Source organism: Dinoponera quadriceps, unplaced genomic scaffold, assembly GCF_001313825.1.
Source record: "Dinoponera quadriceps isolate SergipeBrazil2010 unplaced genomic scaffold, ASM131382v1 scaffold1128, whole genome shotgun sequence".
NCBI lineage: Eukaryota > Metazoa > Arthropoda > Insecta > Hymenoptera > Formicidae > Dinoponera > Dinoponera quadriceps.
The window spans coordinates 188,763-201,289 of record NW_014555359.1 but is presented as its reverse complement, the minus strand read 5'-3'; the positions used below and the strand labels follow the sequence as shown (position 1 = coordinate 201,289).

Genomic DNA, 12,527 nt, shown 5'->3' with positions numbered 1-12,527 from the left:
AGAACGTATGGACACCGGTCTCTCGGAGCGGCGCTGCGAAAAATGGCCCGCGACCTGCGTACCTGCGCCACGGCGTGATTTATCGAGCGGTCGTGTTTTACGCCGACCGAGGAGATTAGTATCGGAAGGAGATGGACGCGCGGGGACGATTGCGGGCCCTTTATCCCTGCACATCGTGCACCGTGTGCGTAGCGCACGCGAAATCGTATCACGCGATCTCCGTCGCGACGGTAATATCTTTGACGAGCGAACCGAACGGCTAACACGTTTATTCTCTTAGGTTGAATCGGGGAAACGTTATCGCGATGATCAGAGTATTCGCTCATTTTTAGTGGGAACTCATTTTCCCACTCGATTTTATACGCGATTTTCGTACCGGAATTAAAGTGTTCGCTAAGCTTATCGCAAACGTATCTTATTCTTGTCTTAAGGTGTAGCGATTTACCGTTCCAGAGAAAATGAGTAGGTACTTTTGGAGGCCATTTTGCCTGGAACGGTAAATGGCTACACTTTAATACGTATATATTCGTAATTAGATTGTCAAGTTCTTCAGTCTGACGCCAAAATCGGGTGTATAGTCGAGCGGGGAAATAACGGAGGGGACATCTTAGCGGAACTCTTTTATCAATTTGCAGCGCTACACTTGTAACTATGGTCACTAGTGACTATTGACCGCTTCTCGGTGACAGTACACTGATTGCACTTTGAAGAATGTAGAATTGAAATACGAAACGGTGTGTCATACATACCGCACACCGCGAGACGGGGGATGATAACGAGAGGAGAACAATGAGCGCGGCATCCTTCTGGTCCGATGTCAAAGGGTAACAAGCCATCTGGTAACGATACAGAAGCGATCGTGGTATCCGGATGACCCGCAATTTTCGCCCGGCGGGGGATGGATGGAGGATGGAGAGGGAAGGAAGGTTCACAATCCCCTTATACAAACGTATTTCGCAAAGGGAGCGCCGATTCACTATCTGCCCCGCTTGTTAGTTTTTTTTTTTTTCGCAGGCAACAAGGCGGAGGAGTGGCGATTCAATTGCGGACGAAGTCGCGGCCGCATACGCGACTCGTCCTCGATTTATTTTCCACTCGGGGTTTTTTTATCCCCGAGGTAACGCGGCGATCGATCAAAGATGGAAGATCGATGGCGCTCGGACAAAAGCGGATCGGCCGGCTCTCTCGGCTTGCCCGAAATTTAGAAATATTCCGTCGACGTACGCGCGCGCGCGGATATTCGCGGTCAAGAAGAACAACGGAATGTCAAGGGTGCCTCGAAGATCCTGACCTGGGGGTCAGGAGCGCTCTCGACGTCGAGTATAAGATATATCTTATGCATAATGCTTTATGAATATATTCGCGATAAACCGGCGCTCGGCGGCGCGCACACTATTTCCCCGCCCGGCAAAATAAAGTAAAGGAAACTGAAAGAGAGAGAGAGAGAGAGAGAGAGAAAAAGGAGGATGTAATTTACGGTAACTGCGTTGTTACGGGGCAATTATCATAAATTAGCGTCGAATAAACCGTTATTAATTATTACTGCGAGTTAACACTCGGTTGCTCTTAGATATTTCCTCGACGCGGTCCAACGATTTCTGAAGCGTTGAAAAACGCGTCGAGCTTCAAACAGTTATTACGCTTGATTATTTTTATTAAACTTACGTCTCGATTATTTGCGATCGCGACTTTAGCCGGTCGATAGCCGGACGAAAACACGCTTTGTCGTCATGCCTGGCTCTTTCTGCTCACGCGGAGGTACAACCCGGCGAAGAATGAAGACCGACGGGCTGAATTCCTGACGGGCCCGTCGGTCCCATTGGACGAACTACAGTAGACTGTCGAGGTAACTGATCGTTCCTCTTAATAGGCGCTACCATGCGCGAAGAGTCGTCGAATTCTTGAGATACCTGCAGCGCATCGTAAAACCGACCGACGTCCGGCGCCTCTCTTCGGAATGCTCACGAAGAGCAACGTTCGCCGAGTCGCCCGAGAACGTATCTCCTGAGTAGGAAATGAAGTTTACTCTCTCTCTCTCTTTCTCTTTCCTGGCATCCAAACGAAGGACCAATGTCCACTGACGAATGCGAGTGCGATCCCGGTTAGAATAGTTGTCGCGCAATTGAGCCGACGCGTTGACGGGAATTCCGGCGTATCGCGGCATCTTCATTTCGGCGTGACGTCGTTAGCGTCGCAAAAACGCGCTTCAACCCTCTCTCGAAACTAACGACGGGTTCCTCGCGCGCGTTCTCGTTAACGTCGTATCTTAACGACGCCTGTGCTCTCTCTTCAGCCGAGGAAAGCGAGGAAAACCAACCAACCCACTCACCCACCCACGTATCCGACCACCCTGTCTCTGTTACCCGCAACTTCAGTCGAGTGGTGACAATACCGCGCCCGTACGAGTAACGTGCTGAAGAGAATTGCGTCCCCGAGACTTGCGCTGCCGAGCTCGGTATACTCGCGAGACTAAAGAACGCAGGGAGCGATTTCGTTTTACGAGGAATACCGTTCTCTTCACCGAGGGGCGTCCGAGGCGTCGAAATCTGGTCATTAACGCTCTCTGAGTCCGTTGAAAAATCCAAATTCTTATTAGAAGTAACATGAGCGAACTCCGAGACGCAGAGAGAGAGAGAGAGAGAGAAACATACAGGGTGAGGGTGAATCAGGCGGGAGGCTTCGGAACTGTGTCGTGCCGATGTCGCGTCGGGGCGATTTCGTTTAACGACGCGCCTTCGCGCGGTAAGCTTTGCAAATAACACGCAAGCATGGTAAGCCCTCGCGAGCGCGGTGTTATTACGCGGAACACCGGGCACGTTAACGACGAGGGCGGCGGGTGTCTGTCGTTCCTCGCGACGCCGGGATGTAAATCCACTCATATTTCACTCCATCGGGAAGCCGAACAGCCCGGTCGCCGGCGTCTGTCGAGCGAGAATAAGTGCCGTCGAGGGGAAGCAGCCGCTCCCCACGCTCGATGAAACAGCGGTAATAAGCCCGGTATCGCCGCTCGAAACACGCTCGCTTCGGTATTCCCGGAGAGGAAATGAAGATTTCCCAGCGCCGCCGCAGACCGCTCCGCTCGCAAGTCGGTCAGCAAACGTAGGAAGTCTCGAAACTGGTTTGTCGGATAATTGAGATCCACCAATGGGAATCCGAGAAACTTGGAGAATCTCGGCCGGCGGACTGTAACGATCCTGTATATACCGCGGACGGCGGAGATTCGCCGCGGTGGTATTTCCCAGCAACAAGATTTAACGGCGAGGGCCGGGGAAGGAACACGTTTTCCGCCACGGTCATTGATTCTTACGAGCGCCGGCCGCGGGACAAAAATTCCGGACACGCCGAGGTATCGCGCGCCGATATCGCCCTCGCGGAAATTAAGCGGGCCCTTAACGCCTCAAGACACGAGCGCGGGTATCGCGCGGTGGAGATATCGACGTACCTTTAACCGGTTCGAGGAACGGGAGCGCTTCAAAAGAATCCGTATATCTCGTGGTTCAATGGTTTCCTCTCGATCGCATACAAAGCGAGTCTCTCGGACGGAAACTCCCAATCATCCGGAATTGATTCCGTCGATACTTCCTCTCCCGGAGGAAGGTTGTTTCCCAGCGAAATAATGCGAGTATAATTCCGAGCGACCGCTCTTCCGCATGGTTGTTGCATTTCATTTCGGCTGCCAGCGTTTTCCCTTTCCGCGGGACGGTCGCGCGGAAAAATACGGAGGATGGAAAGCGCCGGTCAGAGCACGGATGAAAGGGACAATTTCGGACGTCCGGGGAAATTATATAAGCGAATTCGATTGTTCCTTTCTGTCGTGATTACGGCGATTAGAGAAGTCTCGTTCTGCAGCGTTTCCGCTAATAGAGGCCGTTTGGGAAATAAAGAGGGGTGTAAGAAAAAGTCGACATTTAAATTGAAACGCGCTATATGCACGCGACTCTCTTTTATTACAGAACCCGTGACGGAAATAGCCGGTGGTCCGGATCTGTTTATCAACAAGGACAGCACGATAAACTTAACGTGCTACGTGAGATTCGCGCCCGAGCCGCCGTCGACGATAATTTGGAGTCACAACCACCAGGTAAGCGGATCTTACGGCTTGCGAATGACCCGCTTGCCGCGTTGAAAGTCACTATCGCCGCAGTCGCGCCCGAAACTCGCGTCACGAAGACGCTTTCAACTGAAACCTATCTGAATTTCATAACCAACGTCGGTTTGCGAGCGAGACACTGACATCGGTACAAACAGAGACATTTTTCATGTTTCTCGCAATCGTTGAAAGAAAAAGAAAAAATCGAGGAGAAAGATAGATAGATAGATAGAGAGAGAGAGAGAGAGAGATACAGAAAGAAAGAAAGCGAGAGAGGAAAACAGTCCCCGCAGCTGTGTACGACCTTCCATCGATCCGGCGTGTCTATCGATTATCGCCGGTAACAACTCCTTCGAGCTTGCGATATTTATGAAAGGCACCGACAATGTTTTCTCCCCGTGGTCGATGAGATGACACATTTGCGCTCCAATCGCACGCGCGCGAACGTCTACCTTGAATAATCGAGTCTCTCGCGACATCGACGCGAATCGTTTGTTGCAGACGCATCGTAAAAGTTTCCGGATGTATATAGATATATATATATTTTTTTTTTTAGGTTGACGCGTTCGCGCGTAAATTATAATTAAGACAAATATTCTCGTAATGTGACATCAGTCTCATTCCGGCTTAAGAGCCTCGTGACAGCACTTATTTCCGTGAATGCGTACAAGCGGAATAACCGAGACGCTTGCACAGACGTCGCTTTAAGTCGTACTTTCGGGCGAAACTTGTCTCGAAACGCTTTCTGCCACTCAAGGAAGACACCTACAGTCGCCACTTTTGCCTCTTCCGCTCTCCACAAAGTGCCTTAAACCTCATCCAGTCACGTCAGTGACAGACCGAAACGGTGCACTTGCCTCTGTCCTTCACTGCGAGCAAGTAATTAACTTCCGTGCCGGTTAGTTATATACTTACGTCGCGATTGTCCGTGACAATTGAGTTCAACGATGGACATTGAGAAAGACGTAACACGTGCAACGGCGTTTTAATGAATTCTAAACTCTCCAAATTCACGATTCGCGGATCGTTTTCCACTAATGTTTTATTCTTTTTGTTTGTACTTTCGTTAAACAGTGAAATTTGAACGTTAATATTTATTTCGATATTTCACATGTATTGTGCGGCGATCGTTAAAAAATTATCACTGGAGTTCCTCGTCGACATTTGAGCCCATGCGGCTCTAAATACAGAGAGATCACGATCGTAATTCGACTGGTATTAGTCAAACATGATTAATTCATTGACGTGATGAATTCTGTTCCATATAATGAGGTTTAAAACAATCACGTATAATGGTCTGTTCAGTCAACCGATCCATTAATTACTGATTACGGTGAGATCCATCGAACATCTGCTAATTTCAATGGAATCGGGTTTTGAGATAAAAATAACGGATATATATTTTTGTTCCACGAAGAATGCGGAAGTTCCACGAAAAGGATAGAGAGAATATCAACGGCCGTTTTCTGAAATAAAGCTTTTGATTTTCCCGTTAGAGACTTTGGCCCAACGAAATCTCTCCGTTATCAGAGAGAAAGTGAGTCGGAAGATTTTTCGACGAAATCATTAATGACATCTTGAGAATAAAAAAGAACACTTTACGTGTTGAAGAATGCAAATGAGAAGAATCGACTCCTTTAGTAATGAGTACTCCTTTAGTAGTAGAGTGAGTGAAACATTCACCCCACGATTGGAGTGGAATATTCCCTCTTGTGAAAAGCGACATGCCATTCCATTTCACATAACGATATTTTCACTATCACTTGTAATAAATTCTCACTCGCTTGAAATGAGGTTTCACCTCAAGAAATTTCGAGAACACGTCGATATTCCGGGGGTTTTCGTAACTACGAAATCATGTATATATCACCTCGCACCGCCGTTTACTTCAATATTAACGGAATAACGGCGAATTTACTCGGAAAATGAATGTCACTGGGTTGAAAAAAAGTTCCGCGGCGAGAAGATTCTTATCACCGTCGCGAACACGTTCTGCGTCGACGCTTCCTTCCCTCTTCCTGCCTCGCCCGCAGAGTAGCCCCATCCGTAGCCGGTCACGTTAGAGACGAGTAAGTCGACGTGCTTTTTATCCTCCTTCTTTCGCAGGCGATTAACTTCGACTCACCGAGGGGTGGCATCAGCCTGGTAACGGAAAAAGGACCTGTGACTTCGAGCCGTTTACTCATTCAGAAGGCGATCGAGAGAGACTCCGGCCTTTACACGTGCTCGCCCAGTAACATTCATCCTAACAGCGTACGGGTCCACATAGTCAACGGTAAAGGAAAAATGCCAATTTCGTTTAGAACGGGCTCTACGTGCAGGCATCCGAGCCGTTATCGGTTTATCCTCGCGCGGAATGTTATTTACATTGGAAACTGGACACAACAAGAGAGAGACGCAAAACTCAAAATAAATTTTACTCTCGGCGGCTTATCGTCAGTAGTATCGAATCGCAATAATTTTTATCGTCCCTGCTGTTTGCCACGAAACAACCTGTACGAAGACACGTTTAAAGAAAGATTAACGTAGAATGAAATTGATCGTAGAAGTGACATCAATTGTATGAATTAGCAGTGTTATGACGTAAACGGGTGGAAGAGAAAATCGAAACCGTCTTTATTGAAGAACGAAATTTCAGCGTGCTGTTACATACGTAGAGACACACGGATAATAGAAAGAAGTATATAAGTGTTCAAATATATGCTTACGTGTATATATCTTAAATATTATTATAAATTATAAATTCTCTACCATTGTATTTTCAAAACGAAACGGTCAATAATTCTAGAATTTGCTTATAATATCTGCTTATAATATTAGTCTTGAAAATTACGATAATTTTTCAAACTTTCGTCTTAAACATAAATATGTTAAGTTACGAGAAATTTGGGCGTTTCGTGAGATTTTTATACGCTTTCACCCGCATAAACTTATAATTAAATATCTCGGGAACGACGGGGCAAAGACCATCGAAATTTCTATTGCGCATTGTTAGTTCGATTGACTTTTGCATCGTGTACATATTACAGGTTTATTTTATACTCAGTCAAACGGTTACAACTTCCTTGATCGATACGGCTCGCACTTTGAACCGTTAATCTTCCAAGCCGGGGCGTCCGCCTGGGGCGCGCTAAAACAGCTAATTGAACGCGATATCGGCAGTGATCTCGGGAGTGGTCTCGGGAGTATCAAGCCCGCCTCTTCGAATACACGGAAAGAGTCTTCTCATTGGAAACGCTTAGCTTGTAGCCGGTCGAGTGGAGCGCGACAGCTTCGCCCAAAGCAAGAGCTCGCGTTCTCACAGCGGCGCGGAAGCGTCGCTCTAAATACCACCTGCTAAGAATCGCCCGAGCGAAACGGCATTATAGCGTGGCGTTTGTTTCAGAAGAACACCCAGCGGCAATGCAGGGCAACGGCGACAGAATGGCCGCGACGTTGCTTCCGGTCGTCCTACTTCTTTGGATGATATTCTAGCCGGCGCTATGCACTCCGGGTTGAATGCGCGGAACTTAACGCGCCGGTCGGCGAACTCCTACGCGAGAACCACCGGTTCGTGAGGTTCTGTCTCGCGGTTTTGTCGTCGGGGATCCAACTCACTGCGACGCGCATTCGACACGTCTCTTCTGCGAAAGTAGCGGAATCTCAGCGGGGATTCGCGTCGCGTAGTTCCTTTTCCTCTCTTTCTCTCTCTCTCTCTCTCGTTGCGTTTCTCCCGTTTCGTTGTTACGCCGATTGGGAGGCATCCTGCCGTTGCGGAAGATTCAATTGCCGCAACGTCGTCGTCTGCGAGCTGAGGAAGGACTATTGTTGGTGGGTAGTTGCACTGGTAAATGTTGCCACTAAATATATTCAGTTGCACGTGTGATGAAACGATGATGATATTTTCGAGACATTGATGAGACCGAAATGTAGCCTGTTTGATACTCGAGAACTACGTACGGGAATAATCATTCGTTTGTGGAGCTTCCTCGAAAATTATTTAACGACACTTCTGAACCGCTCATCATTAATTCCTTCACCGTAATTGGCAGGTAAGAGTTCTCCCGCGGCATATCGTAACGCGATTCACTCACCGAAATCAGAAACTCCCGCGATACTTTCAAGGTCGTTGCTATTTTGCGAAAAAGAATAACGCCTAGAATCTTGCCCCGCTACTGCGGAAACAAGCGCGAAGTCTTTTTCTGTTCCGGCGGGAAGTCGCAAGTCCGTTCCCGTCGTCTGGAATCTTTCCTCACTTTTAAAAATAAAAATCGTCCGCGAGGAAGAAGAACACTTTCGCGAAGGCGGAGAATAGCCATGTGCGAATATAGACCGGTGTGACCTAAGAGAACGATCCAACAAACATTTCTGCGAATTTGCGCGAAGAAGAAGAACGGCAAAAGTGCACCGTTACCGAAGGAATCCGCTTATGAAGGCGGCACTTTCCGATATTAAGTCAATTGGAGGAAAGTCTGTTTGCGCGATGTGTCCCGTGTGAATTTCACCAATATTCGCGGAGCCGGGCGAATTTACGTCCACGTAAAATCGCATGCGCCAATTAAAGGCGGTGCAAATTTCGTCGAGGCATTCCTCAGGATATCCGGACGTTACAATGAAATCTGTGAATGAAGTCTGTCAATGAAGTCCAACTCTTTGCTGATCCGACTGTCAATCATTGGCCAAAATTTCATTATCCAGTTACAAATCATTATTAACAATTAATTAGATGTCTATTCCGCAGTGTGTTTATAATATATGGATGATTTTATAACGCGATATCAGCAGTGACTATAACGAAAACGTAAATTGGAGCAGCTTACAAAAATTAAATCATAATTCATTTTTATATCATAACAAACGGAAGTTTAGTTTTTTTACGGTACGAGCCTTTTTCTGCGAATCGTTTGAATAAAGATTGAAAAATCGCACTTCGCACTATTGTAGATTCGTCTTGAAATGATTTTAAGCGAATCAAAATTAACCGATAGAGCGGCACAATCGCTTCACGGTCAAAAGCGGAATATTCTCAGCTATAAAATGCAATTTACCGCCGTGTCGCTGCAACATTTTTTACGCGGAAATATCAGCGAGCGCGCGCACGCGCAGCGAATCCTTTGACGGGGACCGAAGCCCGGCGACAATGTTACGCATCGTACCTTCTCGATCAAACGCGCCGTCAGAAGAGGGACAGGTGTCCAAGTGCGCGGCACGAACGTACTACAATATGTGACAAGCGTGCCGCCGATCGACCCCTTTCGAACGGTGATGCTGCGCTCCGACTGAAAAAATAAACAGCCGAATCGGGGCGGAAAATTGACGTACGAACGTGAAATAAATGCCATTCTGCTTGGTATCTCGCGCAGCACGCGTTTTGCGTCGCTCGCGTATGTGCTCTTATCGTGTGACGAGTGTGTTCGCATGTATGATTACGACGCATAATATACGCGACGCAAACGGAAACGCCAAGATACATTTCGATACGGAAGTATAATGAGCGTCGGAACGTTTTATTTAAATAAAATATGAACCTTCCGGCGTAATTTATTGGAAGAATTTCGCACAGAAGTTTCCGCGTGATCCGCCACCTTTCCCGAATTACGCACGCGTGATTTCGAAGCGTAAATTAATATCACGAAACCAACGGGCATTGTGCAAAAAAAATTTATTTTTCGACGATGTATGGTTGCGAATATTCGCCAGAGAGCTGGTTGCAGATGTTGGACCCGAGTTATCATTTGATCGCAATTCAACGCTGCTAACATCGGGTCTGACATATTGTCCAGCGTCAAGTAATGGTTCGACACTAGGCCGTTTGTAAAATTCTATCGCCGCAATAGCTGAAATACACTCACTACACACAGATTTCCACAGGAGTAAAATTTTATTAATTAGAAAACGTGTCTGAAGGAGACTATCGTGCGTCACGTTAGTGTTTCCGACAATGAAATTTTACTCTGCGAGATGTGAGAATTTCGACGCGCGAATACGAATCACTTTAACAAGGAGAAACATGTTGGGAAGGGATATAGTCTCGTCGGCACTCGCGAATGTCGGGAATATTTATCGGCAGAAGCGCCGAATGAAATTGCCACTTTTATTTGGTCCCGGTCCGCTGTAACTACTCGTTCTCGTTTCGGTGCTTTCCATTTTTGCTGAAATTCTCAGATACATTATGAACACCTCGGCGGCTTTTACGATTTTCACGTCTCGCACGTGACAACGTTAAATTCGCGACTCGGCTGAAGTACATTGTTTTAGAAACTATCAGAAGGCAAATCCCGGATTAAGGTAATCGATGCGAGAGAATGAGAGCGAGTTAACGAAGTGTGTCGGATTATACGACGAAATACACATCGCATCGGCGAGAAGCGAACGAGACGAGTTCATAGGTTCGTTCGTACGAGAGAGAGGGAGAGAGTAAATTGCAAACAGACGCATCTCGTACATATCAGACGATAAAACTCGCTGAACTTTGGGTGGATAGACGCGCTGACGGGCCTGCGGAACGTAGAATCTGAAACTTGGAAACTTGCATGCGAAAGAGAGAGAGAGAGAGAGAGAGATGGCTTTCATGTAGGTACGTAAATATAACGGGACTTTTCCGGGGCTCAGCCGGCGGTGTAGCGCGCATCTACAGGAAGAAGGCAGGTTTATTCGCTGAACTTATAATGGCCTCGACTTCGAGGCGGATTTTATCCTCGTTACGGCCACTGGTAAAAACGGTACTGTTTGAAAGTGCATTAGCTCTCTTCCTCTCCCTCGCTATCTCCCCTTCTCTCTCGGGGATTCGTGCGCGATGCGCTCGGACAATCCCAAGACTTTTCGCCCCCTCGAGCCGGAGCGAGAGAGCATTGTGTCTCCGTAGCGAGCTGCATTGTTGCGCCGGAAGTGTAGCTCGCGTCTCCAGGACCATTCAACGGGAACGTTAAAACGGCCTGGATATCCGCGTCCTCGATGTCTTCGTCGTTATTAGCGTCGGTGACCGAATCTTTCTTCTGTCAATGGGACCATGTAACCGAGGAGCGCGCTGGTCCGATCGAGCGAGCGTAACTCTCTCACGTTTAACAATCTCGTCCTCCAGCGTGCCCGCGTAACAAACGGTCCTACGCTTGCTGTGTATAATATCGTATTAGACACGTAACCGTAAGAATGAATAAGTCAGCGGCAGTCTTTCACCTAGCTTGTAACGGGCGCCGGAGCTCATCGTATCTCGAGAGAGAATAATGCGTAGAGAATACGTTTTTATAGACACCGGCGGTGTATGCGCGCCCGAAGCGAGCGGAGAAAGCGCGACGGAAGCGCGACACCCTTCCCGACCGAGATCTCATTTTCATAAGCGCCTGTACATAATCGCCAAATTGTCACACTGTGGATCGAAGACCTGCGTTTGTCGGCGTTGTATGCGGTTTAATAAAAGAATGAGAAAAAGAAAACGAGCCAAACCGACTCTCGAGGATTCGATTCGCGGGTGGCGAACGGGGCTCACCGTTCTCGGCTCCGTTCGCTCGATCGTCGGCCGAATTCTCACGTCGTGCCGTCGTCGCTTCGTCAGCGCGAAATTTGACGGCACCGCCGCAACAACAACTCGTTATCCCCGTGATTTTTCCTCGCTGTTGATTACCGCCAGCGTCGCTTTAAAGGAGCCGTTTTAATTAATACTTGAGTTGACGAACGCTAATTACCTCCCTTTATGGCGCGAAGACTCTTTTACGCCTTTCCGCCTTCCCTCCGCTTTGTAATACGAGCCGGTCATCCCGCTCGTTAAATTTCACATACCGCGACCGTAACCTGGACGCGGACCGCAACATCTCTCTTGCTTTTCAAACCCGATGAGCGCGAGTCTCTCGCGTTTGTGTCCGTGCGAGAGATCGCCTTTACCGAGACGGCGTACTTCATAATTTAGTAATTTCATAGCGCCGCCGCCGGCGCCGCTTCGTCGCCTTTTGCTCGAAAGCGGAGCTACAATTGAATTGAAGAGAACGGCGATAAGCCAAGCGACGACGGCAATTATCGACGAGGCGCGAGACACGTCGGGGGATAATTATTCGAATAAGTTCCCAACAGCACGGCGGAGAATCAGCGGCCGGCGGAGAAGCGTGAGTACCTCCGAAGCAGTTCTCTAATGTTTTTACACGCGCAATAAACACACACACACACACACCTCTCGAATGTGTTCGACGTAGTCAGCACGACCGTTCTCATCGCTGTATAATTATTTCCATAATTATTATCTCCGCGGAAAGCGCAGAGGAAAGAGAAAACTTTCCGGGCAATAATTTCCATCGCGAATGTAATTATTAATGCCGCCGGGGACATTATATACCGTGCAGTTCATTATATGAGAATTAATAAATTTAATGACAGTCCCAGCGTGCGTCATATCGCGATGCCGCCAATGGCGACGCATTAGCACGGCGGCCCCGTCAATGCGAGACACGCATCCAATCGGAAAGTCGAT

At 47.9% G+C, this 12,527-nt stretch overlaps 1 protein-coding gene across 1 annotated transcript in view; it reads left to right on the top strand.

Moving 5' to 3' along the window:
- Positions 1 to 11,497, top strand: part of LOC106743965 (lachesin-like) — a 58,689-nt gene extending 47,192 nt beyond the window's left edge. The window contains exons 5-7 of the mRNA XM_014618324.1: positions 3,954 to 4,081; positions 6,197 to 6,365; positions 7,476 to 11,497. Coding sequence (XP_014473810.1) covers positions 3,954 to 4,081; positions 6,197 to 6,365; positions 7,476 to 7,564 — 386 coding nt within the window. The 3' untranslated portion in view covers positions 7,565 to 11,497. The remainder of the gene's footprint in view (positions 1 to 3,953; positions 4,082 to 6,196; positions 6,366 to 7,475) is intronic.
- Positions 11,498 to 12,527: the final 1,030 nt, after the last annotated feature.